We start from the raw sequence: 26,087 nt of genomic DNA on the forward strand, positions 1-26,087 counted from the left end.
GGTGTGTCTGTCCCCTTAACAAACGGCTGATTCCACAGCAGGGAAGCGATGCCAGCGCCACGAGGGGACCCCCGGCGAGACCTCCCTGCGGCACGCGGAGCCACGTGCTCCGACAGCCGCATCGACAGACCCGCCTGAGCGCCACTGCTAGACCGCCGGCCCCACACGTCGCTTCCGCCCCGGACGGCGCTCCGGACAAGCCTCACATACCTCACTGTCGTGTCTGCTCGTGTGACATCAAGTAGAAACATTGGGATTTTTTAAATAAGTCACAGTCCTGTTGCCAAAACTCTAATAGACAGCAAAGAGATTCTGCATTTTAGACTTCACGGTTTTCGATTTTTAATCATTGTCAGCGTGGAGGAGCTTCTCCGGCGTAGAAACCCCACAGGGCTCGGGGTCCCCTCCGCGGCGGGGCGGCCAGGGCTCTGCCGGCCGGCGGCGCGGCCCTCGCTTTCACTTCTGGAGGCCCCTTCCCTGTTAGTCACTCTACTGCCATGTTACATGGTTTTTGAATCACACTGCAGCTGCTTTCCATTTTTATATATATAAATATATATAAATATATACTTTTTAAAAATAATTTATAAACCTTACAAAACTTACGCTAAATATACTTTCCAGTATGAACGCTTGAGTGTCATATCAGCAGGTAGAATTGGCGTCTAGGAGTTTGGTTACGTGCACGTCAACACACAAAGCTATAAAACAAGTACTACGACCCAGCAGAGCCGTCAGGGGTCAGACCGACCACAGCACATCCATACGAGCAGTTGGAGACTCCTAGGCCTTTTTCTATCTAATATTAAGAACTGAATGTGAAGTTTATAGCTAGCTCGGGTGTACCTTTTAAGAATTTTGTAAACCGTTTTGTCTGTCTTTTGTTACTGTTCTATGGTGCCAAGTATTCTACATAAAACAATAATATCATGGGAGAAATAAAAATAGCTAGTCTGCTTCTGATAGAAACTGCTTGTAATGTGGCCTGTATATAAAAATATTCAGAGAAACAAACTGTAGGCGTCCTTGGATGCCGAACCTCTAACGACCTGTCGTAACCCTGCTGCACGTATTTGCTCCTGGCACCCGGCGGAGCAGTGAGAGGTGGTCCCAGGGCCCGTGGATGAAACACAAACGAACGTTTTATTGATTTGCTTTAACACTACAGAACTCCTGGGCTGGGTGAAGGCGCTGGGTAGAAGCTTGTTTTGGATAAATCACAACCGTTGCAAGTGAGCTGGCGTCCACGTGCCGGATCTATGTCCTTGACAGTACCGTCGGGGTCTGTGTCAAGCTGTGGTCGCTCTGCTCTGGCCGGCTCACGGCGATTCTGTGCAGCGGGGTTTCAGCTGTTGGTCACTCAGGAGGCCTTTGGAAATGACCGCTCTGGTCCCTAAGCAATAAAATCGATCGTGGTGAAAATATCCCGTCTGCTTTGCGTTTCCTCCTCCCGTGCTCCGGGCCCGCTGTAGCCCGCAGTGCAGGCTACGCTCGTCGGCAATCCTGGACTTCATTCTGTCGTATACTGTTACAGAACTGAGCTCTGGCGTGAGAGCAGAAAGATCATCTTTTGGATTCTTACTGCAGAGGTTACTACTGGGATTTACCCCTCAGCATTGTTTAAATGAGATTACATACATGTGTTGCTTTCCTCAAAACTTTAAAACTGGAAATTCCTTTGCTCTTAACTTGAGCTGAAAGAATAATTCACTCACATAAATTTTGAAAAAAATTAATGCTCCCTTAGAAAGAAAACCAGCCAGTGAAAAACGTCTGTTTTTTAAATTGATGCAGCCATGTAGCAAAAAAAAAAACCCAAAAAACAAAACTTCAGCCTTTAACATTTCTCTTTAACATTTTCAATAATGCCTTCCAAGAGAAATCTTACAGTAATACAACCCTTTATATTCAATTTTTAAAATTAACACAACAGTTATGCAGCCACGTGGAGCGTCCAGAGTCTGAACGGATGGGGTGGTCTTCTGTGAACCAGAGCAGACGCAGGCTGCTGTTAATTGGAATCCTGGCCCTTGGATTCCGGGGTGAGGGACAGGCCAGAGAGACGGCTTCCCGGGCCCCCGCGGGGCTGGGGGGCTGGGTCGGTCTGGTCAATCCAGGGAGGTGTCCTGGGTGGAGGCCGGAGCTGCCCAGGAGGAGGACAAGGCCCAAGCACCGGCCAGATGTGCTTCCCCCGCATCCCAGGGTCAAACGGGCAAAGAAAATTCCAGGGCCCCTGAGAAAACTGACGCCGGGGCAGCAAAATTATTTTGGATGTCTCTTTGTAGTCCCAGTTTGAATTAAACCCTGCTTTCTACCGATGAAAAAAATCTATTAAACGGCAGGAGAAGGGCTATGGTGCTGATGAATTTAAAACCTGATTTATTTCACCCAGCGTGAGTTCAGTGCTACTTCAAATTATGTAGCTACTAAGGTTGGGCATGTTTCAACCTACATAATCAGAGCAAAGCACATCGGCAGGACCTAGGGCCCAGCGGCGCCCCTCACCGACCCCCCAACCAAAGGGGAAAGGTACCACTCCGGGTGGGGCAGGAGCGGGGGTTCACCTGCCTTTTCCGGCAACCCCAAATGTGTTTAAATCTGCCCAAACCTCATCCACCTAAGCCAGCGAAACAGCGGGCCTCCAGAGCCCTGGGGAGGGCGCCCTGGCCCCAGCCCGGTGGAGTTGGGGAGAGGGTCGGGGACAAGGGGCCCTACCTGCTGCCCCGCGAGCCACAGCTGCCTGCTGCCTGCGCCGGAGGAGCTGCCGCCGCCGCCGAGCGCCCAGCGCCCCGCTCCATCCCCCCGCCGTCGGCTCCGCTCCAGCTCGCTGAGTCCTGGCTCTTCGCGGCCCTCGGCCCCGGGCGGCCCCTTCCCTTGGCCGGCGGCCCGAGGGTTCTCGGGCGGGGCCGCCTTCCCCGCGCCGGGCCTCGCGGTGCCCTCGGTCCTGCGAGATGCTGCCACCCGGGCAACCCGGGGCGCGAGGCGACCAGGACTCCATCGCGTCCCGATTCTGAGCCGGACCTGCGCCAGACCCAGGCGCCCCTCCGGCCGAAGGCACGGACCCCGCGGCACTAAAGACTGGACAAGGGGACCCGGACAGCGGGCCCCGGCAGAGGGCCGCGCGACCGCGCCTCGTCCGCGGTTTTCGATAAGGAAGAAACACGCGGTGCAGCCTCGGGAGCCACGGCTCCGATGGGGACGTGTTAAATAATTTATTGATTATACAAAGTGATTCCTCCTAGGACGCGCGGCAGCGGCGGTCCCGATCCCGCGCCCACGCCGAGGACAGGGACGCCGGCGCTCTGGGGTCCACGCACGCCGAGCCCGAGCCAGGCCGCTTTATAACTTATTCTGTAAAAATATATATACACACTCCGGCGCGGGCGGCTGGCGAGTGGCGCCGGCCCGCGTCCCGTACCCTGGTTGTCCGGCCTTTTGCCGCCGCTTCCTCACGATGCGTCCCCCGCGCCGCCGCACGGGCTAACCAGCGCCAAGTTCGAGGGTTTGTGCTTCTTGAGCAGCCGCGTGATCTTCTCATCGTCCGAGTTGGGATCCAGGGGCCGGTTGTACTCGTCGTCGTCCTCCGCGTCCGAGCCGCCCACCTTCAGCTTCTCGGCATCCGAGTCCTGCTTCTTCTTAGCCGACGCCATCTCCGCGGCGTGCCGCTTGCGCCACTTTGTCCGCCGGTTCTGGAACCACACCTGGGGTGGAGGGTGCCCATCAGGCGGCGCCTCCCCAAGCACCCGGCCCGCGGCAGCTTGGCCCCTCGGCGGCCCGGCCGGAGACGCCGCCGGCCGCGCGGACGCGGAGGGACGCCCGAGGCCACCCCTCTGCCCGGGACCGGCCGCAGGGCTGGGCGCCCCCGGGACCGAGGCCAAGGCCAGCGGCCGTTCGCAGACCGTTCGCAGGACGCGGGGGAGCGGGTGGGCCTCGGCGCAGCGGGACCCGCGGGGGGCCGCCCGGGCCGCAGACGCCTCACCTTGACTTGGCTCTCGGTCATACCCAGGGAGTAGGCGAGGCGCGCGCGCTCCGGCCCCGCCAGGTACTTGGTCTGCTCGAAAGTTTTCTCCAGCGCGAAGATCTGCTGGCCCGAGAAGGTCGGCCGCGAGTGCTTCTTCTTGCCGTCCTTGTCCAGGACCCCGCTGGCCTGGGCTGCAAAGGAGGGCGGGTGAGCGCGGCCGGAGGCCCCGCGCCCCCGCCCGCCCCACGCCGAATCCGCGCGTGGGCCACTTACCCGGGCCGGCCAGGCGCGGGTCCCTCCAGGGCGAGCCCTGCACCACGCCGGGCCAGAAGATTGGCGGGCGCCCGGGCAGCTCGGCCAGAGGCTTAGGGTAGCCGCGCGCCACGGCGGCCGCGGGCCCGAAGTAGACGCCGGCCGACGAGGCGAGCCCACTGAGACGGGGCAGGCCGCCCAGGAGGCCACCGCTCGCCGCGCCCACGGGCCGCCCCAGGATGTCGCTGATGCCGTGCGGGGTGCCGAGCGGCAGCTGCGCGCCCAGGCCGCCCAGCGCGGGCGCCTTGAAGCCGGCCGGGCCCTGCAGCGCGTACGGGAACAGCGACGTCTTCATCTCGGCCATGTTGTGTAGCGCGGCCAGCGGCGCGCTGCTCAGCACGAACGCGCCCGGGCGGTTAGCGTCCATGGGCGCCGCCGCCGCCGGCCCGGGCGCCCATCCGGGCCCCGCCGCCGCCGCCCGCGCCCGCCGGCCCGGGAAGTTTGCGCGCGACCCCGGCGGGCGCCGGCTGCAGCGGGGGCTCGGGGCGCGGGCGCCGACGGCGCGGATGGCGGGCGCGAGAGCGGGCGGCGGCTCCCGCGCGGGGTGGGCGGCGGCGGGGGTACTCCGCGCTGCGGCGGTGACGGCTCCGGGGCCGGTCGGAGCGGCGCCGCGCCGCGCGGGCTGGACGCGCTGATAACCGCGGGGCCCCCAGGCGGCGCGCGTGCTGATTGGCTGCCGGCGACCGCGGCCCGGCCATTGGCCAGCGCCCCCGCCGTCTGCGCGCGCCCCCGCTGGCCGCGCACTCCATGAAGGGCCCATTAGCCCGGCAGGTGCCTCCCGGGCTGTAAATTTGCCCCCTGATTTATCTCCCCGGGGACGAAATAAATCCCGTTGGATGGGAGTTTAGTTAGGCAAAGGTTTTAGTGGGAAATCAGGAAAAAATACGAGAACATATTTTATCACCGAAAGAATGCAGATTTGAGGATCCACTTGGCACACTCCGTGCGCCCCATTCGGTGAAGAGGCACAGGCGGGAGGGCGCGGGGATTCAGCAGGCACCTTCGGAGTCACAGTCCGCGCCCCGCCTTGCGGCTTCCCGGCCGCCCCGGGCTCAGGTTTGAGGGAGGAACGAAAACATTTCCGGGAACATTCTCCTCTGGGACGCAGAAGGGAGGAAGAAGCGGGACGTCAGAGTCCACGGGCCGAATGCTAGACTTGGCCCGCGAGAATCTGCTCTGGTTTCACCAACCAATGGCTGGCGCCGTGGCGAGGCCTGTCCCGGGGCCACACGCGAGGCTGCCGAGTCGCGCGCGCTGCCGGAGGGGCGGTACCCGGTCCCCTCCCTGCCCGCGGGACTGTACAGTGCCGGGTCAGGGCGCGGGGACCGCCCGGGCCTCCCGGTCAGGCGTTTCCCGGCCGCGAAGTCGCAGCTTGTTCCCGGGAGGCAACCTGAGTCCGGAGCTTGGACCTGGGCGCCCCGACCTAGGGCACAGCCGTTCCCTTGTGAAGCGCGGCCCGAGCCGGCGGTCGGGGACCCTGGCAGGCTCAGAGTCCCGGTCCCAAGGCGTGCGGGGCCACACTCAGGGCCTTAACGTGGGTGTGCGCCCGAAGTGCAGCCAGCGGGCAGAAGCGTGGCCTTCTGACGGGCACGCAGGGCCCATGGTGTCCTCCTCCGGGTGGAAAAGCCTCCCACCCCGTGGAATTGCTGTGCGGGTTCATGTAAGATCGCAGTGGACCGCGGGCGCCGGCGGAGAGCCAGTGCTGAGTACAGTTCTGGACGTGGCCTCCTTGGTTCTCTTGGGTGGTGTCACATAGCAATTACTAAGTGGCGGCTATTATTATTATTCGCTGCCTGCTGGGAACGTGACGGGAACGTGTGAGAACCGACGGCTGCAGTTTCGCGGCTGAGCAGCGGTGTGCGCCAGGCCGGCCTCTCTTGGGCCTGGTGTGGTCGGTTAGCAACGACGTTCCCGTTTCACCCCGGCCGCCAGGGTTTCTGTGGCGCGGACGAAGGCGACCCTCTCGGCTCTGTGCAGGAACCCAGCGTCCGCTGGCACTGAGGCCTTTGGGGGGGGGTCCATTTTCGTTTTGTGCAGTTAGCTTTCGGGTCTTGGCGCTTTGAGTCCTTACGCCAGATCGCCGCTCAGAAAGCCATTGGCCGCCGGGGCGGGGCGGACGTTCGGTAGCCGCCCCTGCCCGCGTGTGCGCGCACCGTGCTGTCCCGGGCGGCGCGCCGTGGCGCGTGGTGCCCCCGGCTTCGTGCGCGGAGCAGTCCGTGCGCATGGGGATTTCTCTCTTCCCGCTTCCTCGGCCGGGGCTGCACTCGCGGGATCCGGGTGTGGCTGCCCCGCGGGCGATCGGCACCTGCGGAGCCAGGCCAAGGATACCTAACAAGCGCTCACCTCTCTCATTCCCGTGCTACCTACGGGCGGCCAGGCCCCGAGACCCGCCCCGGGCCTCGCTTGAGCCCCACCGCCTCGGGCACAGCGTAGGTGCTCCCCGAGAGCCCAGCCGCAGGGAGGATCCTTCCCAGCTGGGTTTGGGGCCCTCTGGGCTCCTCGGAGGCTGCTAACGGGGTGGCCAAGGCTCGGGCTCTGAGGGGGGTGGCAGTTACTGGCTTGGGGGCGGGGCCAGAGGAGGCGGGGGCGGGGCCAAGTGAGAGGGGCGGGGCCGGGTCCCTACTCCCGGCACCAAGGAGCCGACTCTGGGCAGCTGTGGCCCGACAGTCCTCTGGGGCGGGCCGGGAGTGGCGCGCCCGGACGGGACGACAGGGCGCACTATCCTCCCTGCGACTCTGGCTCGGTGGCTGGAGGAACACCGCAGCTCTGGGCGCCGCGCTGTGGCTCCTCGAGCACCCGGGCTGGGGCCTCCGCAGCCCTTTTTACCGCTGAGGAAACAGACACCATGAGTCGCTGCCCGGGTCTGTCTGCGCCACCGGGCCCTCCCTGGACTGCGGCCGGAATGCTTGGGGTCGCGAGTGGGGCTGCTTCTCCCCTGGCCGCAGTGTGCTCGTCTCTCTAGGGAGCCAGTAGCCCTGGGTGCAGGATGGGGGTCCGGAGTGCGGTTTGGAGGGCCCAGAGAAGATTGGGGGCGCCGGGGGTGCGGGGTGAGGGCGGCCTCTTCTCCATGCTCTCTGGCGGTGGGTGTCTCGGTGCCCTCCCCATGCGCCCTGTCCTGCCCGGCGCGCGGGGGTTCCCAAGCCCTGGACGCAGCCCCCCAACCCCCGCAGGACGCCACGGCACGGGACACCCTCCCCCAGTGCCCCAGTCCCGGGTGTGTAGTCTTGTTAACTTGCTCGACTTGCCTGCCCGCCATCTCTGGGCGCTCCGAGGCTGCGCCCTCCACCTTCTACCCGGCTCCCACGCCACGCCCTCCTCCTGTGCTCCCGGGAGCCGCCCCCTGGGTAGGATCAAGGGAAACGCCCCTCCTCCGGGGAAGGTGCCGTGGCCGCCTGCCTGTGGGGAAGGAGCGCCTCTCGGCTCCCGCCGCCCGTGCTGATTGCCGCTGGGGTGGAGAGGTTCGCGAATGCCACCTCCTGGTGCTGAAGGAAAAGCCCTGCCTGGGAAGGCGGCGGGCACTTCGGCGCTCACACTTAGACGCTGTGGGAACACGCAGAGCGCGCGTTTGACAGAGACCTTTATTTAGTCAACGTTTATTTATTGGGCACCTACTAGGTGCCAGGCAAGCCCTGGGAGAGCCACGTGAACGCAGCGAACTCCACCTCTGCGCCCCACCCTGCCCCCAGGGGAGGAGTGGGTAATAAACAATAAACCAAAAAACTTCCGCAAGTCCCTGCAGGAGGGGAACAGGACCAATGATCGCTGGGAAGGGGGAGGTCAAGGAAAGGTCGTCCTCCTGGAGGGCCAGCCAGGGCCAACAGGTGTCCAAGCCCAGGGTGGGTCAGAGCCTGGCCAGCAAGGGGGGGAGGGGGGGCGGAGAGGGAGGGGGGCAAGGGCGCTTGCACCTAGAAGGAGCTTGGATTCTATCTCCAACCACACAGGTACCCCTGGAGTTGGCAAAAAACCTTGTCAAAGGAAAGATTTGTCATTTTGTGGGGCTGGCAAGTCATGGAGCTGCTACCTGCTCGGTGGCTTCCTGCAAAGGGCAAAGGGCCCTGGCTTTGTCCTCCCATGTGTGAGCAGTTCTCAGCCTCTGGGAGCTTGAGGAGGTGACCACGCCTGGGGCAGATTCAGGGGGCTGCTGACCCAGAGGTTGGTGGGTCAAGAGAACCAAGTGCCGCCCGCAGCTCTGGGATGACGGGGCAGAGGCGCGGTCACCTGGGCCCTGGAGCTGCAGGAACTCCCAGGTTCTGGAGATGCTGAAGGAGCCCTGCTGGCGCAAATCCCACCCCCTCCCAGCAAACGCCCGGGCCACAGGGAAGACCAGACCCCTGCCCATCCCGCTGGGCGCCCTCCACTGGCTGGCCCCCGGAAAGGCGGCTGGTAGGGGAGACTCGGCTGGTCACCAGGCCCCGCCTCACCCCTCTCCCACCTGCATTAGGGCCAAGTGACGCCCACCACGCTCCAACTCAGTCTAATCCCCACCTAGAGACCCGTGTGCCTCAGACCGAGGCCCCCTGTGGCTTCGCATCCCTCTGACCCCCACACTGGTCTGTTTGCTGCCACCCTGCCTTCCGCCGGCCCCCGGACCGCTGTCCCCCCGTCTTCCTGTGGCTCACTTCCTGCTCCCTCGGCTCTGGGCTGGACCCTCACCCCCAGCCTCCACCAGGCTGGTCTGCCCCTCTGCACGGCAGCATCTTCCAGAGACTTAGCACCCGGGTGCAGGGCCCCCATGCTCCGGCCACCTGGAGGGCTGAAGAAGTGCTGCGGAGCCAAGGAATGAGCATGCACCCCAGTCCCAGGCTTCAAAGGGTTTTCTGGAGCCCGTGCTCCCCCAGGGAGATGGCACTGCTAAGAGGCTCCAGATACCCTGAGCCAAAGGGCACCATGGGCGTGTGGGCCCTGGAAGGGACGTCCCTGGGAAGATCCTGGCAAGACCCTGGGAGGCGGGGACCGTTGGTGGGTGGGAGGGGCCCCCGAAAGTATATGAAAGAAGCAGCAGAGGCCTGGGAGCCGGCAGGCCGAGGGGCCCCAGCTGCCCCCCTTCCCCGATCTCTGGGGACCTCTTACCCCTCCCCCATCCTCTGTGATGCTCTGGCTTCATTGGACTTGAAGCCCCTCCCCCAGCCTGGGCCGGGTGGGCGTCTCCCACCTTGCAGAGCCCCTCCCCACACCCCCAGCTCGCCTTACTCCAGCTCCTTCACTTCTTTAAAGGTTCTGTATTTTGATAAATGTAATAGCCATAGAGGAGTCTACAGAGCTATACTTCGCATTCTTGTCATACAAACCTGAGTCTCTTTTACCATTTAGCTGTGCTGGCCTCACCTTTCTCCTCCTGAAGGAAGAGCCCGTCCGCCAGGTGGAGATCTGACACAGAGGCTGGGCATCCGCCAAAACGCTGGTCTCCCAGGACCTGTGGCTGTGCAAGCCACCGGTACTGGGTGACAACCTCACAACTCTGGGTCATTCTCTCTTTTTTTTTTTTTTTTTGCGGTACACGGGCCTCTCACTGTTGTGGCCTCTCCCGGTGCAAAGCACAGGCTCCGGACGCGCAGGCTTAGTGGTCATGGCTCACGGGCCCAGCCACTCCGCGGCATGTGGGATCCTCCCAGACCGGGGCACGAACCCGTGTCCCCTGCATCAGCAGGCGGACTCTCAACCACTGCGCCACCAGGGAAGCCCCTGGGTCATTCTCTCTTTGGGGCACATGGCCACAGGCCTCTTGTGGCTGCTGGGAGGTGCCCACATATGAACGAACCCCTCTGTTGATTTAGGTCCATTTATTTTCATTCCCTTCTCAGGCAGCTTCTTAAGAGGGTGGCACCCTCCACCCTCCCTGGCCAGTGCATCTGGGCTCAGCGGGGCTGCCCTATCTGATGGGCAGCCTTGGGTTTCAGGTACCTGGCCTCTGCACTTGGGGCGGCTCTGGCCATACTCCGACGGCTACCGGCATCCTGCGTGCCTGGTCTTCCTCCCTCTCTGGCCCCTCCCTCCTCCTTCTTCTCCTTCCAGGGTCCCTCCCCCAGGTCTGCTACCCTCCACTCATCTCGCATTCCCCACGTGAATGTCCAACAGCCATCAAGGCTGTGCTGCCTCTTCCTTTCCAGGTGTCCTGCAGGGTCCTTGGTGCAGGACAAGCTCCAACCCACCAGGGGCCCAGGCTGCTAAGAGCTTGAGTGAAGGAATGGCTGGATGAATAACTCCCTGGCAGAGAGGATTTGGGGCTCAAGAGGGAAACGTCCGTGTGGGTCTGGTCCAGGCCAAAGGCTCGGACGAACCTGCCCCCCAGTCCCCCCCTTCGCCCCGCCTCCAGGCCTGCCTGGCCCCAGCTCTGGGGCACCTTTCCTAGGGTTGCCATTTTGCTCTGCTTTCCTGCTTCTAGGTGGCGCCTGGCTCTGGGTTGGAGACTGTGGCCACCTTTCCCCTCAGCCACATCCAAGCTGGACCCGGCGAGGGCTCCGGCCCCCTCTCCACACCCGGGAGCAGGGCCACCGCTCCCTCCGGCTGCGGAGGGCCAGGCTGGGGTGTGTGCGCCCAGATGGTCTCACCTGAGCTGGAAAGCGTCCCCCAGCCCATGGCTGTGGAAACGGGAGCCAGGCGAGGGGCCCCGGGAGGAGGTGGCCTCTCCCCTGACTGCAGGTGGCAGGCACATGGCACCTCAGAAGCACTCTTCTGGGGTCCCAAGACTCTTGTCTCCCTCAGGAAAGGACAAAAAGTGGCAGCCTAAATCCGCCCCCGAGCTCATCCCTGGGGCCTCGCGGCACCAGATGGGCTCTCTCCCGGGGGTCTGACCACGTGCCAAACATGCTAATTGGGCGCCAAGTACAAGATTTGTGTTAGGGCGTCTGCTCCAGTGCCTTTGCTGTGCTCCCAGGATGGGCTCGGACAGCGCTGGCCAAGGAGACGCTTCCGGAAGGGCTCCTGGCTACACTCCAGGCCGCTCCGGCCCCAGGATGGGGCTTCCTGGTGGGTGAGGGGTCCAGCTGTGCCGTGGCCAGTGCCCTCCCATCACCCCCCCAACCGCCGTGCGGGGCCTGGGCTTGGGGCTCAACGTCTTTGTCCTCGTACCCCCAGGTCTTTATTAAGTGCCTTTCATGGCAGAGAGGGGCAGACAGGAGGCAGATTAATAACCGAGCCTGACAGACGCATGGTAGCATTATTGACACGGTGACCCCTGCACTGCTGCTGAGGGCGCTTGCGGCTACCTGGGGGAGGGGCAGCTTCCCTAGAGACCCGTCCAGGAAGTGGGGCTCAGTATTCAGGGAAGGAGCTGCCTATGATGGGAACCAATTTGCACTTTTAAAGGGTCACTGGGCAGCAGATGGGGGGCTGGACCAGGCGGGGTTTCAGGTAAGAGTGATGGGGTCCCCTCCCCGTTCCCGGGTGGGGGCCGGCACACAGGGGGCCTTGGTCTAAGGAAAGCCTTACAGCCGGTGCACAAGTCGGGGCTACTGTTTGCCATAGACTGGGCAGCCTGTCCTGTAGGCTCCTATACATGAGGAAGAGCCAGGCTGTGAATAACCCCCCTGACTTTGAGGCAAAGAGCACCCCACGCCCCTTGCAACACATGAAGGGCTTCCGGCTCCCAGCCCAGGCTGCCCGCTACCCGGACATCCAGCTGTCTGGGCAATGCATCCGGCAGGGCTGGGGAGGGGAGTGAACTGGGCCCGGGAGCTGGTCTGGCACATGACCCCCAAAGGCTCAGAGGCTGTGTGCAGCTGCCAGGCCACTAAACCCCTCTGCCACGGGGGTAGGGGGTACGGGCACCCCCAGGCGCTGGTGGCCTATGGCATCAGTATGTGGCTTGGACTGCAGGGGCCCAGTGAGCTGCCTGAATTTCATGGTCTGGCTGCCTCTTCCTACAAAGGGCCCAGGAGAGGTTATACCTAATTTAATTCAGCTAAGGAAGTTAATCCACCCTCCCAGCCAGAGTTCCTCCTGCCCGGCCCAGGGTACTGGCTTTGCTTCTCCTGGGAGGACCCCACTCTCTCTCCTGATGACCAGCTTGGCCATGTGATTGCTGTGGCCGGGGAAAGATGGGCAGGAGGACAGACGCCAGCCCAAGTGGAATCTTTAGGATCCCCCGTGTCCACCGGTTTCCTGGCTCTTTGTCTCACCATGAGAATGGCGTGTCCCAGACCTGCCCCAGGTGAGAAGACCGAGATTTGGTGGTGAGGATGTTTTTTATACAGCATTACTGAGCAGAAGCTGGCTAATATATGACCAGAGAGTAACAAGGGGCTCTTTCCAGACCCCCAAGTGAGGAGGACAATTTATGCTTTGAAGTCTCTAGTTGGGACAAACGTTTATTTGGGTGACCCTGGAGGGATCCGCGTGGTTTCCTCACTGTCACTTTACCTGGTTTATGGGGCAGACAAGGAGTGTGTCCCAGTGCCTGTCTCCAGGTCGTGCACGGAGACTTGAGGGGCAGAGACTGAATGCAAGTCCCTGCCCTCCACTGGCAGGGACAAGCTGGCGGGAAAGGCCTCTGGGCACTTACTCAGGGTCCTGGGACAAGGAGGGGCCTAGGGACTCCCGGAGGCTCCCTGAGGAAGGGACGGAGAGCTGAGCCTCTGGGAGGGTAGGAATTGAGGCTGGTTTCTCCTGCTCTCAAGGGAAGACTTACAAACCCAGGAGAGAGGCCCGCACGGGCAGGCCGGACCCCAGCCACCACACGACTGTCCTCACGGGTCTCTGGGAGCCCACGTGGCGGCCTCACCTGACACCCTGGGATTTCCACCGCTGGAAAGACCCCAGGAAGCCCCCGAGGGAGCAGTAGGCGGGGGCTGGAAACATCCAGCTGCCTAAAGAGTCGGAGGCCAGGGCAGAGGGCAGATGTCACCGAAGGGGACTTGGGCCAGACCACAGAGGCCAAGCACTGCATCCCTGCCCGACCCAAAGGCAGAAAGCAGGCGGCTGCTGGGTCCCCGACTCAGTCTGTGTGCGGTGCCCCCGAGGCCTCCCCTAGAGGCACAAACGTGAGGAGGGACACGGAGAAGAGCCTCAAGGCCCCTGCTCCCCAAGGCCCCTCCTCCCCAAGGCCCCACCCCAGAGGGTCGCCAAGATTTCCTCTGCAGCCCCTGCCCTGCCACCCGAGGGCCAAAGGAGAGCCTCCACCCAGCCTGGGTCTGGACATTCAGGGGCCTCTGGGCACACGGGGGGTCCCGGGCACACAGGGATGCAGACTGGGACTCCATGTGCTTTGTGGGCTGCAGCCATGGTGGAGACCGACTGACTGTAGAGTCTGGATTGTGGTTTCACCGTCGGGGAGCCCTTGCCGGCCCCAGGCCAGGGCCGCATTCTTGACATCTCTGGAGAGGTGACCGCTGTCAGAGATTTGGGTGGAGAGAAATTGCATTTTCAAACAAAACTTTTTTTCTGGTTATGAAGGTGACAGACACCAGGTGTGAAACATTGAACACGATGAAGAAAGTAACCGTCTGCCGCGTCTCAACCCTCAGCCCCAGGTGGCGGTGTGGCCAGCGTCCTGCCCACCTCTGTCCACTCACACTCCTTCACTTGTTCGTACGACTGCTGAGTGAGCACCTGCCGGGGGGAAGACACTGCCCCAGGCCCCGGGGACAGCGACCCCCAAGGACAGAACGCACAAAAGCCCCCGCATGTGGGAGGTCTCACTCTCTATAAGATCCACCCCCCACAGAACTAACACACACACTCACACACACGCTCCTGTCTGTGCCCTTTTTCCCACGGGGCCTGTGTCACGGCATCTTCATGGAACCACTGTTCAGGGCCCAGAGTTGCTCGGTCCTGCAGACCAGTTTTGTGGGTGTCCCATAAAGGGTGTCACCTTTAGCAGTTATACTGGGAAGACCACAGGGTACACATGCAAAACCTCTGATATCCTTGTTAGGACAGATTGCTGCAAGCCCCTGACCGGATCTGAAGATTTCTGTGTTAATCCTGTTGGTGTGTGTAGTTACAGCAGGTGTCTTTGGCCTTCTGTGATCTGACTTTGCGTCTTGCTTTCCTTCTCGCCTGTGGTTCCCCCAGTTCTCATCCTTTGTCATCCGGTCTGCTTTTTAGTCTCTTTTGGCTTGGGCACAACGTGGGGACCCAGGAGCTCCCCCGGGAGTCCTGGGCAGTCCAGGCGAGGAAGGTAGGGCTGTCCCTGCCAAACAAACGCAGTTTGTGGCTGACGTACAGACATCTGTGAGTAGAAACCGTGGGCCAGACAGTAAAACCTCTAAGGGTCATCTCAAGACAAAACTACAGTTGACAACAGTGGAAGCTACAAGCTGTTCTGAAGACAAACCTGGCACCAAAATCCTTAAGAGTTAAAAAAAATGACAGAAATGCACAAAGAAGCAAAAAAAAACCCAGTTGTGGTCATGAACTTTAACTCACCTTCCCCATCCATGAAGGCCCAAGTCAGCTGCAGGGACAGGAAGGATAAGTGATCAATGCTGGGATCTAATAAATACATCGAATTCTCCGTCCTGAACACAGAGGCATGACAGAGTTACATGAGTTGACCATACATATTCACAAAGAAGATATCAATAGTTTCACCAAAATAGACAGATTGCTTGTATCCTGGAAGCACAGTAACCCGGGGTGCGGCCATGTATGAAGTGTGAGACGCCCACGAAGACATGCAAAGTGGGGGGACCCCGCTATGACGCACTTCTAATATACTAGCACTTTGGGAAAATCTGCGCGTCGTTTCATCATTAAATATATGGACACTTACCCAAAGAAAAGTCCTGGAAATACCCGTGGCACCAAACCCTGCCCTGGGGAGGAGCCTGGGGAGGAGGGGGAGGAATTTGGAGGAGAGGCGGGGCTTGGAGTGGAAGGGGAGGGCAGACCTTGCCTTCCTTCTTGTAGTCTCTGCTGCTCTCTTTGGTTTTTTCTATGAGCAGGGATTACTTTTTTTTTTTTTTTTTTTTTTTTTTTTTGCGGAACGTGGGCCTCTCACTGTTGTGGCCTCTCCTGTTGCGGAGCACAGGCTCCGGACGCACAGGCTCAGCAGCCATGGCTCACGGGCCCAGCCGCTCCACGGCATGTGGGATCTTCCCGGACCGGGGCACAAACCCGTGTCCCCTGCATCGGCAGGCGGACTCCCAACCACTGCGCCACCAGGGAAGCCCAGGGATTACTCATATTAATAAGAACGACAAAGGCCCTCATGCTGGGAACTGAGTGGCCGTTGGTCATGACCGATGAGGCCGGGCTGGGGTCCAGGAAGACCTGCGTTTGTTTGAGGTCGAGGACCATTTTCTCCGGCCGAAGTGAGTTCGGAACAGCCTGCCCTGTTGGTTGTGGGTCTGTCGGCAAAACCAGCAGCGCAGCAGGAGGAAGGCCGAGCCCGCGGGGCCAGGTGTCAGTAGGGTCAGAGGGCCGAGGGTTGTGGCGGGTCAGGCACTGCCCGAAGCAGTCCGCAGGGCGAGGTGGTCTGGCCCCGAGGTGCCCGTGACGCCCCGTCCTCTGAGCAAGTCCCCCCTGACTGGCTCCTAAGTGCAGCACGAGCCTGCTGGGCCACAGCCTCGGGCTTATCTGCGAGCCGGCCTCGCCCGCTCGAGGCCCTGGCTTTCATGAGCCTCCACTGCGGACTGCACTCTGTGGGAGCTGCACCGCGAGGCCATCCCTGTGCCCGCGTGGGAGCTGTCGTGAGTGCGAGGACTTCGGGGCGGGTCCCCGCAGCAACACGGCCTCCTCAGGGCCGCTCTGCGCTGGGAGAGGCCTGTGTCGGGGAGGACCCCTCCAGCCAGCGGCCGAGCTCCTTGCCGGGAGTGCACCGCCATGCACGTGCCTGCGAGCTGCCTCACCCTGGGATGCAGGCGGAGCCCGGCGGGGTGACGGACACACGGTGGTGGGCAGCAAGGGCAGGAGGACTGAGCGGGGGTGGAGGGGGGCTGGAGGTCAGGGCAGGGGCCGCACAGCAGGCGGAAGGCCCCCATTGGGATCCGACCCTTTCCGGCCCTGCCTGGAACAAGCTCCCATCAGGACCAGGCCGGCTCTCCTCCAGCTGATCTGAGCTCTGCGTCTGGGCAAAATCGTTTGTTGTTATCTTAGTTTCTCATTAAACCGGTTCCAGAGCCAGCAGATCAGGTGGTGATTCTGTAGCTTTGTAATACTGGCACTGCAGCTGGGCAGATGGAATCAGCCAGGATGCCTGAGTGGTCAGGATGCTTGGATGCTTGGAGCCTTGAGAGCTCTGATGCTTGGCCGTTGGCCCCAGGACAGCAGAGGCTGCAGATAAATCTTCTTTCCACTTTCTACTCAAACGCTAAGATTTAGGCTCTAAGGATGATGTCTATGCTCAGTTTTCAGGGAAATCCAAAATAATCTCTGTGAGCGGTGGAGCCGAGGAAAGGGCTTGGGGGGCAACAGGCAGCCCAGGGTGGGACCCTTGTGGACGGCGGCCTGGGCCGGGATTCCGGCTCCTCAGTGGATGACTGCACCTGTGGCCACAACTGGCTCTCTGTCCACACTTGTCCCCATCACCTGTCACCGCCCTGTCGTTCCTCAGGGGTCAGATGTGATGGGCTACATCACAACCAAAGGGTGCTGTCCGTGTCAGTGATGTCCACGCGGACAGTGCCATGACATGGTCCCCAGAGGCGGTGGCAGCGGCCAGACACTGTCCTTCTCCTCGGCTTTCCCTGCCTCCACGCCCCATCTCCCTCTGCCTGCCTAGGGCTCTGTCCTCACAGTCCCAGACCCTGTATCCAGTGTTCCCAGCCTCCACCCGGAGCCTCTCCTCAGAGCCTGGGCCCGTCCAGGCACAGCTGCCCCTCCTGCAGAGGCCAGAGTCTCCCCCGTGGGGACGGGCTCCGCAGGCCCAGCAGACCCCTGATCTCAGGGCACCGGGGCAGAGGCCGCCTCTACCTTATTATCCTGATGCCGTCTCTCACCTCGTGTCACAAAGAATTAAAACCTATAATAAGAACATTTAAGAGCTCCCATCAGCTCCTTCCCGGCCATTAGCCAGCCGCGTGGGGGTATTAATCTCCTCATCTCCCTTTGGTCTCAATGAATTGTGATAAAAATGTCAAACAATTAGATTATATTGGCCGAGAGAGCCGTGTGATTGATTGGCAAGGCAGGGCGCATCCCTTGAATCACCCTGACCAAGGGGGCGGGCTGCACGCTGCAGTACATCCCCCGGGATGCCCTCCGAGTCTGCGTGGGCACCCGGTCCATCCAAGGTCAGCGTTGGTCCAGTGAGCAGGGCTGTCCCTAGGGAAACCTGCTGCTGGGCGTGGGGGCCTTGGGGACCAGAGCGATGCTGGGGGGAGGGGAGGAGCAGGCAGCACCCGCACAGGACAGACCCCTGGAGGCGGGGGTCACAGGCCCCTCCTAGAGTCTGCCCCACGGAAACGCTCTACACAGAAGGGCTGGCCCGTGGAGAAGCCCCGGGGTCTGCAGTCAGGCCCGAGCCGGGAGGGAGTTTGCAGGCGCCACTTCCCAGGAACCACGCTGCCTTCTTCTTTATAAGGGTGGAGACGTATTGAAAATTGATTTCTCTGCTGGAAATGGGAAAATTAAACTGGTTGTTTCTATCTCCATCATCGTCATAATAAAATGAGAGGACAGTGGGTTATGCATGGCATGAAGTAATACTGTATGTCTTAATGCAAGGGAACATTAATTGAATACAAATGGCCTTTCTTGAAGTTGCTGGGTTATATTTCAGAGATATGGGATAATGATGCCAGTTAATCATTTTTACAAGATATAAAATTACTGGCTCCTCCAGGACGATCATTAAGGAAAACAATTGTTCACAGTAATTGAAAATAGAGTTTTAATTATTTAATATAGAAATTAAACTATTAGAGACCAGCGTTGAATGAGGGAACTTAATAGAAATTTATATACAAGCACCTGTGAACATTTTAGCTTTATTAACCTACCGATTTCTTAATCCACATCAACCTGGAAGGGCTGCTTTAGCTGTGATTGTGAATTAACCACTTGCAGAGGAGGGTGGGCCCAGGCTCCCCAGGCCCCAGGTGGATGGGGGAGCTGGCCGGAACCACAGGAACCACAGGTTCCTGGGAAGCGTGGCGAGGGGCAGCCGTGCCCTCAGGTGGGCACCGGAACACCCCACTGGGAATCCCAGGGTCCAGGAGCTCAGAGAGCCCGTGCCTGGAGGTGGAAGCCCGGGGCCATGGCAGACCAAGGCCAGGGTCTCCCACGCAGCGGAAGCGGTGGCCACGTCATGGAAGATGGACCTTGGCCTGTGCCTGGTGATGCTGTTCCTCGGGGTTCGATGAGGAAGGAGGTGCTGACCCGGCCGGGAACTGGGACCACCCACGAGGCAGGTCCTATGAGCGTGAGCCCCCCATGCCCCGGCTGGCCCAGCTACAGAGCCCACCGTCCCCGGGCCCCCAGCCCAGTCTGCTGCTGCCCCCACTCACCCTCCGGTCCCCCCGCTTCCCCAGTGATGAGGGGGACCCCAGGCTGCCTTGCGCCATCCGGAGAGGCCCCCTCCAAGCCCGAAGGACCCTCGTCCCGGTGCATCAGATCTGTCATGTTTGCAGGCAGCCTGTTTGAGGGTAGGAATGCTTTAAACAAGGTTTCTGATTAAAATCTTGAAATGGGAAGTCCTTTACCATGTTGTGTGAAACCACCCAGGAGCTCACTGTGCAAAAACACAGAGAAAGTCCAGAAACCATCAAAACATGGGTTTCTGCCTTTGTGTGGCTCTGAGTGCTTTTCTCCCTTTAATCCCCCCCCCCAAATTTCCTACAATAAAACATATTGTTAAAAGAATCTCCATATTTTAAAAATATGAAAATCACTATTTCCAAGACATAAATTCGGAAAACAAACTGAACTTTTAAGCAGGTGACTGACGAGCAGGAACCGACTGGTCCGATTCGCCGGCTGCCGTGGGTGAGGGACCGACACTGCCGCCCGGGACCTGGGGGGGCCTGGACACAGGCAGAGTGGCTGCGAGGACGACGCTGGGCCCCTCTCCTCCCCATCCGGCCCGCCCTGGGTGCTGCACTTTCCGGGGGAGGGGGTGGGGCTCCTGGGCGACCAGCTCAAGGGCGTGGAGCCCATCCGGAGTCTGGGGAAGTCAGAGGCTGGGTGAGGGCAGTGGCGGGGTCTCCCGGGGTCTCCTGGGGCCCCCGGCCCCCCGTGCCCCGTGCCAGGGCTCCCCATCATCCACCTGCGTCCTTTCTGGAACGTTTATAACTTGTAGATCTGGTCATCCTTTCTCAAAGGGCTGAAGGGCTGTCCACCATTCAAATTACATTCTGTCTGCTATTATTACCAATAAATTCCAAGTGATCTTTCTTCTCCTTATAGTTTTTAGGGTTACATAAATTTCACCTACGCAGTTCTTTCATGCTTGAATATATTACAGAATGCCACTTCTGTTATAGGAGCTAATTGATACTGTGATTTGTTATGTTGCTGGGACATAATTCAGAAAGTTACTGTAGAGGCTTTGATATGCGGAACGGCAGTCACTGTTGAACATTTCTCACAGGAGCAGATGCAGCATCAGGTAAAAAATGTGATGCTGCACAGATGAAATATTTCCAGAAGCTTTTATTCTTGTTGTTTGGGTGGGTGCCAACATCTTTCTAGAAGAAAGCTCATATTTCCAACGCTGCTTGATTTGAATTTATTCCCTCGTCATTAGTTAGTGCTTTAAAAAAAAAAACTGGAACAAGTATGTGTATATATTTGAAAAAAGGAAAAAAATCAAACACAAAAGAGGGGAATCACCACCTCTCAATCTAATCAAAGATGAGCTTTTAGAAAAGTGTTTATGGTGAATTAATTATAGATTCACAGGAAGTTGCAGAAATAGTAAAGGCGGTGCAGCGCATCCTACAGAGCACACACTCCCCCAGGGGGTCGCCCCAGATAGTGGCAAACCAGGAGCCCAGTTTGGTGCTGCGATCCGGGCTGTGGACCCGGTTCTGTTTCCACCACTTCAACAGGCATTCGTGTGTGTGTGTGTGTGTGTGTGTTCTGTGTGTCTGTCTCTGTGTGTCTGTGTGTGGGAGGGGCACTGCGGATGGTGGGGACGGGCTGTGGGGAGGCGCGGCCCCATCACACGATGGCCTGGTGCGGCAGCCCGTAGAGGACCAGGTTGAGGGTGACGGGGAGCCGCTCCGAGCCCTGTGGCTGTGGCCGGAAGAGCACCAGCCTGTCCTTCCAGGTCTGCGGGGCCTCATCTGTGGGGAGAGCAGACGGGGCTTGTGAAACACGGGGCTCACGGGGACAGGATGCCTGGGGCCCAACCAAGGCTCACGGCGCGTGCGGGGAGCACAGCAGAGGTGAGGGTGCTGCTGGCCCCGCCTCTGGTCGCAGCCCGGACGGGGACGCCGCCACTCGTCCCTACGGACGGGGACGCCAGGCGCGGAGGCAGCAGCCACAGCCCTCGCCCACTCGCTCCACAGGCTTTTGTTGTTTGGCAACGGCCTCCCGGGCACCGCGGACCATGTGAGTTTCGAATGTGAAGCCCCCTTCGCCTTGTATATTTGAAAATTTCATCATTTAAATCACCCTGGAATAAACCTTTCTTAGTTACGGTAGATTCTCCCATCAACGTATTGCTAAAGCTTAGACTACCTCGCACTGCATTTAAGGTTTTACACCAGAATCCACGTGTAAGGCGGCTGCTACGTGTGGACTTCAGGGTTCCATTTGCCTTGAAGGAGTGGGTGGGCTCCCCGCCTCCCAGAGAACACATCAAGCTGTTTTGAAGATGAAGATGTTCCAATGACCCATGTGTGTTTCCGTAAAGACATTCGATGCCAGATCTCACTGTAGGCAGCGGTCTGTAGGAGGCTGAAGGTCTTTGTCAGCGCAGGCTGACCCTCGGAGGCTGTGCAGACATGGGAGAAGTGGGGGCCCCTGACCCTGTAGCCTGAGGGATGGACAAGGAGGTAGGGCCGTTCCTAGTTACCGTGGTTGACAGTTTCACCGGTTCCCCTCTTCTGAAGGAGGCGGGTCGTTCTCCCGATCGGCTTGCCAGCTGTCAACAGATCTAGAGAAGAAACACCCCTTCAGAGGGGCCGTTAACACCCCACAGGCTTCCGGGAGCCCCGCGGGGCTGCAGGAGGCACGACTCACTTTCCCACAGGATGCTGGCCCGCATCGCGTTGTCCCGCAGGACCGTCGGCCACTGGTTCGCCACGATGCTCCCGACCCCCACCAGGCTCAGGAGGACGGCCGTCTCGATGGGCCCCTCCAAGGACAGTTGGGGTGCACTGTGGGGGACCGAGCTCCTGTGGGCCGGCACCAAAGGGCCCGGTCCGAGCCCTCCTCCACCCACAGCCCGAAGAGCACCAAGTGTTGGACCTTGCATTTGGACTGACAGCTCCTAGGGTTCTCGAAAGAACCAAGAATTCCTCCCCCGCCCCCGCCCCACACACAATTAAATACCATTTAACAAGAAAAGTCATTTCAGAGTCCTGCCAAATCCCTCTGGACGCTCCCAGCCATGGGGTGTGGAGCCAGGAGGGGAACCCCCGCCGGTGGGTGGGCCTCTGCTCTGCCTGCCTGCAGCCCACAGAGGCCCTGGGGTATGTGTGACAGGTGACGCGGGGAGCCCTGGAGCCAAGGTGTCCTCCCGGTTGCCAGCTGTCTGTTTCCTGGCCCAAACCCAGCTGCCTGAAGTTCCAGCCAGGCCTGTGGTCTGTGCTGGCACTGTCCATCCCCCAACCCCAGGACTTTGCCAGGCAGGGTCTGGGGGCCGGATCACGGCATCCCAGCTGCCCAGGGGGTGCAAGGACAATGCCCCAGGCGGACAACCGTGGCTCATACGCGCCCCCCCAGGTTCCTCGTCAGCTGCCGGTGGCCAGGCTGCAGGCTTGAGCCCGAGCGCAGGGGACCCCGGGCACCTCTTGTTCTCCGAGGACTCCACGCAGCGCTGCATGCTCTCGTAGGACCGCGCCAGGTCCAGCAGGACCACCATCTGGCACTCTGTGGTCACAGGAGGGGTGGCTCAGAGGCGCGGCACCCAGGGTGAGGGCGCCGTGCAGGCAGGGGTGTCGCCCAGGGCGCGGAGGGTAGTGGGAACTCGGCCCGACCTGACCGAGGCTCCGACTCCTCTCGTCCCCTTCCTGGGTCGCGTGGGCTGCACGGGCAAGCGGGCCGTCATCTGCCTCGGCCGACCCACCCCCTTCACGCCCTCCTTGGGTGACTGGGCCGGGCGAGCGAGGGAAGCCCACCCCGGGGCCTGCCACAGCTCTCCCTGCCTTGCAGAGGGGTCTTGGCTCCCAGAGGCCACCCGTGAGGCACTCCGGCTTGCCAGGGGCTGGGCGTCGGTGGCCCTGGTCCCGTGTGCCCACTGAAACGGGGTCAGTGTCCAAAATGCAGCTCTTGGATGTGGGTGTGCGGAAAGCCCCACAGATGCAGAGGCCAAGCGTCAGGGGCCGTCCCCAGAGCGGGCAGAGCCTCCAGCTGTGTGAAGACAGGCCTGGCTGGGAATGGCGGGGGCACCCAGCAATGCTGTCACCCCTACAGGCGCCTGGGAGCCTATGATTTCTTCAGTTTCCCTCACCGCTCGTCTGAGAAGGTCTGGAATTCAAGTTTCAGAGAAGCCTGTTTCTACCTTCTCCTGGGGTAAGAACGTGCGGACCCCACCCATATGGGCAGGGCCTGGGCAGGAGATGGGGTGACGGGCTGGGTTCAGGTATTCCGACCACGGACAGTGTCCACCTGTGCCACACAGCCCAAGGGTAGGGGCTTCTCTGAGGGGTCCCTGAAAAGGCCCCCACTCAACCGTGCACAGTGACCAGCTACCCAGCAATCCCCTCAGGAGAAGGTCACCTGAGGGCAGGCCAGACGACACTCACGGGCACCCTAGGGGTGGGCTGGGTGATGCAGGGGCCAGTGGACAGTGGGAGGGAAAACGGGGCCAGAGTGCCTGCATCTCAAGTAGAAGAACTGGTGGGAAGGGGATGTGACCAGCACTTTCCAGAAACACCCGCCCAGCCTTCCTGCACTCTGCAGGCCCAGCCCTAGAGGGGCGACCCCTCCAACGCCTGACCCTGGCCAGGCCTCTCAGAGAAATGGAGGAGGGGGACTGAGGGCAGGAGGGGCCCTCAGTCCACACCGGCCCCCCACCCCAGGCCCTGCTGTGCCTTCCTAAAGCGCCCCACCAGCCCTCCATCAGAGGACAGGGGAGACACCTGATAAGACACAGGGGCGCCCTGTTCTGTCCCCGTGCGGATTCGACTTGTGCCGGCGGGTCTGGCGGAGAGGCGGGCTTTTGGGGGGGGGGCGGTCTCACCTTCCAAGTTCATGGCGGCCAACCTTTCTACCAATATGTGGGACAGGAAGGTCTCCATCCCGTAGAAGAAAAAGCCTCCGCATCTGCCCAGGAGCTGCTCCCACTCGGCCTGGCTGCCAAGGGAAGGAGAGAGACCCGGGGTGGGGAGACGGCGGGGACAGCCCCGCGTCTGCTGGAGCCGCGGGCTAAGGACGCGATCCTGAGCAGACTGTCCCCGCTTCCGCTCCACACCCTCTCCACAGGGCGGACTCTGAAAAGCCGCAGAGGGTCTTCCACCCGGCCAAGGAGCCCAGGTCCCAGCCCCAGATGGCCCCGCCCCGACAAAGCCCCTCCCCTCCAGCGCGCCCCGCCCTCCTGGGGGCCCCGCCCCCTCCGCGAGGCCCCGCCTGGAGGTTGGGCCCGCACACCCGCGACGGACGGGCCCGGCCCTTGTGCTGGGGTGCACACACCGCGGGGGCCCAGGTCCGCATCCAGGATCTGGGGATCTAGGCGCCTCCGTGCACCAGAAGGAAGGGTGTGACAGGACAGAGGTGGGGGTCAGGGCAGGAGGGAGCCTCGGCGGGACGGGGCGGGGGAAGGGGCCGCATGCGGAGCGCCCCTCGGGCTGGTGCACCGCAGCCACCGCAGGACGGCGTTCCGAGAACCCAGATGCCAACCTGGGAAACTGCTTCTTCCCCAGATGCCCCGCCCATCTCGCAGTGAACGTGTCTCGGAATCTTTCCAAAATTTCCCGGGTCACGGAGACAGGAGTCAGCATTTCTGCAGCCAGAATCGGATGGTGACAAAACTTAGGAGCACTGCGTGTGTGGGCACGGGCGGTCCCTGTGCCCTTGGTGGCCCTTGGCGTGGCAGGGAGGCCTGGGCTTTGGGCCCTCACAGACGGGGGCCCCGGGGGAGTGGAAGTCTTAGCGCTCCTTCCCTCCTTTGTGGAGAGATGAAAACACCAGCTCAGCAAGAGAGGAGCTGAGGAACCCGTCCCGGAGCCGCAGAGGCAGCCCTCAGCCACACCCGCAGGCCCGGAGCGGGGCACCGGGGCCGCCTCGGGTCCGTGTCACAAAGCTGTCGCCCTGACTGGCTGCAGACGGTGAGGGCGGGGTCTCGGAGCACACCAGTGCCCCCCTCCCGCCCACCGTCAGTGTGGCAGGAGGTGACGGAGGGCCGGGTGGCAGCAGAGGCCGAGGCACCCGGTCCACGATGCCCCGAGCGCTGTGGGCGGTGTGTGGCTTGTGCGCGGGCGGGAGGGCTCACCTGGGCCTCGGGCCTCCTCGTAGGGGTCCACAACGACTGGGCCTTGGTTAAGGAGAAACAGGACCACACGCTCGCTGTCTGGGGCAGAAGCAGCAGCAAAGGATACACCTGAAGTTGTCCGCGTCGACTGCGATGCAGTGCGGGGGGATGATCCGGGACACGATGCCCTGCAAAGACAGGCAGGGGTCCTTGGGGATGCGTCCCGGGGGCAGGGCCGGACGGCGGGCCCCCTCCGGCTCTCCGCCTCAGCGGGGCCTCGACCACCTACCTTTGCTCCCTTCTTTGCTGTGCTTCTCTGTCTGCGATCTTTACCTCTGCTCTCCTTTTTCACGTTCCCTTCTGCTGAGACAATAACAAGAAGTGGTGACGGCCTGGAACTGGACAGAGGCCGTGGTACACGATGTTCGAATGCATTAAATGCCGCTGAATTGTTCGCTTGAAAATGGTTAATTTTATATTACGTGAATCTCACCTCAATGAAAAAAACAAGAAGTGGTGTGAACAGTTGATTTTCATTTTTGTAAAGTTGAAATGGCAGTAATCTCTCAAAGGTAAAGGCTCACAGGGTTGGGAAAGGCCCGGGCCAGGAGACCTCAAGAACGGAACGGCTGCCAGAGGTTCCCGGGCCCATGCGGCTGCCCAAACACACACCACGCTGGGCACCTACCGGTGCCCCTGCTGAGCTGGCCCAGTCGCAGAGGGCTGGGCCCTGCTGGCCCCTCTCCCTCTTGCAGGAGGACTTACACCCTGCCCCCGCTGCACTCCCGTGCTGGTGAAGGTAACCGAAAATAATGCCAGTTTCCTTCATTCCCGTCCGGCCTCCTCGGAGATGTAAGTGCTGATGTGGGCCTCTCTGCCATGTCCCAGCTTTACGGGGGCACCACTGGGAAGCAGCTTGCCCTAGATTTGGATGGCTTTCTCCACCAGGATGAGGAGAACTCCTGGTTTGCTAAGAATTTCTATTACGGATGCATGCATTTTATCAAATGCTTTTCTTCCTGCATCATCTTGGATGCTTATAAGTTCATTTTCCCTTTAATCTGTTCCTCTGTGATATCTGTAAGTTTTTAAGGTCAAACTGGGTGATGAAATGTCACACGTTTCTTTCTTTCTTTGCTACTCTTGAGTAGTTTGGGTGTCAGGGTCCGGACTGGCCAGCAGAAGGATGGCTTTTTTTCCTTCTACCTGGGGAGACGTGTATAGACTGACATGAATGGTTTCTTGAAATTTTGGTAGAATTCAACAGAAAAATGATAAAACCGATATTTTTTGTGGGGAAATGTAAATCTATTGACCTTCCTTTCTTCGCTATGAGGCCGTTGGGTTTTCTTT

At 60.6% G+C, this 26,087-nt stretch overlaps 3 protein-coding genes across 6 annotated transcripts in view; 1 reads left to right on the top strand and 2 right to left on the bottom strand.

Moving 5' to 3' along the window:
• The window catches only part of INPP5A (inositol polyphosphate-5-phosphatase A), a 179,044-nt gene extending 177,620 nt beyond the window's left edge, over positions 1–1,424 (top strand). Inside the window, exon 15 of one of the 4 annotated variants that reach the window (XM_082611844.1) lies at positions 39–1,424. In XM_082611844.1, coding sequence (XP_082467970.1) covers positions 39–245 — 207 coding nt within the window. In that variant the 3' untranslated portion in view covers positions 246–1,424. The remainder of the gene's footprint in view (positions 1–38) is intronic. The other 3 variants (XM_082611845.1, XM_082611846.1, XM_082611847.1) reach the window with 3 other exon arrangements.
• Positions 1,425–3,449: 2,025 nt separating this feature from the next.
• Positions 3,450–4,640, bottom strand: NKX6-2 (NK6 homeobox 2; the record flags this gene model as incomplete). Its single annotated transcript, XM_082607686.1, has 3 exons — positions 3,450–3,701; positions 3,980–4,152; positions 4,235–4,640. 3 exons carry the CDS (start codon positions 4,638–4,640, stop codon positions 3,450–3,452), a joined length of 831 nt encoding a protein of 276 aa, XP_082463812.1.
• A 15,232-nt stretch (positions 4,641–19,872) lies between these two features.
• The window catches only part of CFAP46 (cilia and flagella associated protein 46), an 88,229-nt gene continuing 82,014 nt past the window's right edge, over positions 19,873–26,087 (bottom strand). Inside the window, exons 51-59 of the mRNA XM_082611604.1 lie at positions 25,024–25,094; positions 24,862–24,922; positions 24,756–24,791; positions 24,164–24,266; positions 23,508–23,620; positions 22,114–22,195; positions 21,344–21,480; positions 21,177–21,257; positions 19,873–20,442 (exon numbers count right to left, since the gene is read on the bottom strand). Of these exons, the coding sequence (XP_082467730.1) occupies positions 20,318–20,442; positions 21,177–21,257; positions 21,344–21,480; positions 22,114–22,195; positions 23,508–23,620; positions 24,164–24,266; positions 24,756–24,791; positions 24,862–24,922; positions 25,024–25,094 (809 nt within the window). The 3' untranslated portion in view covers positions 19,873–20,317. The remainder of the gene's footprint in view (positions 20,443–21,176; positions 21,258–21,343; positions 21,481–22,113; positions 22,196–23,507; positions 23,621–24,163; positions 24,267–24,755; positions 24,792–24,861; positions 24,923–25,023; positions 25,095–26,087) is intronic.

This window comes from Mesoplodon mirus, assembly GCF_964341445.2.
Source record: "Mesoplodon mirus genome assembly, chromosome: 2".
NCBI classification, from domain to species: domain Eukaryota; kingdom Metazoa; phylum Chordata; class Mammalia; order Artiodactyla; family Ziphiidae; genus Mesoplodon; species Mesoplodon mirus.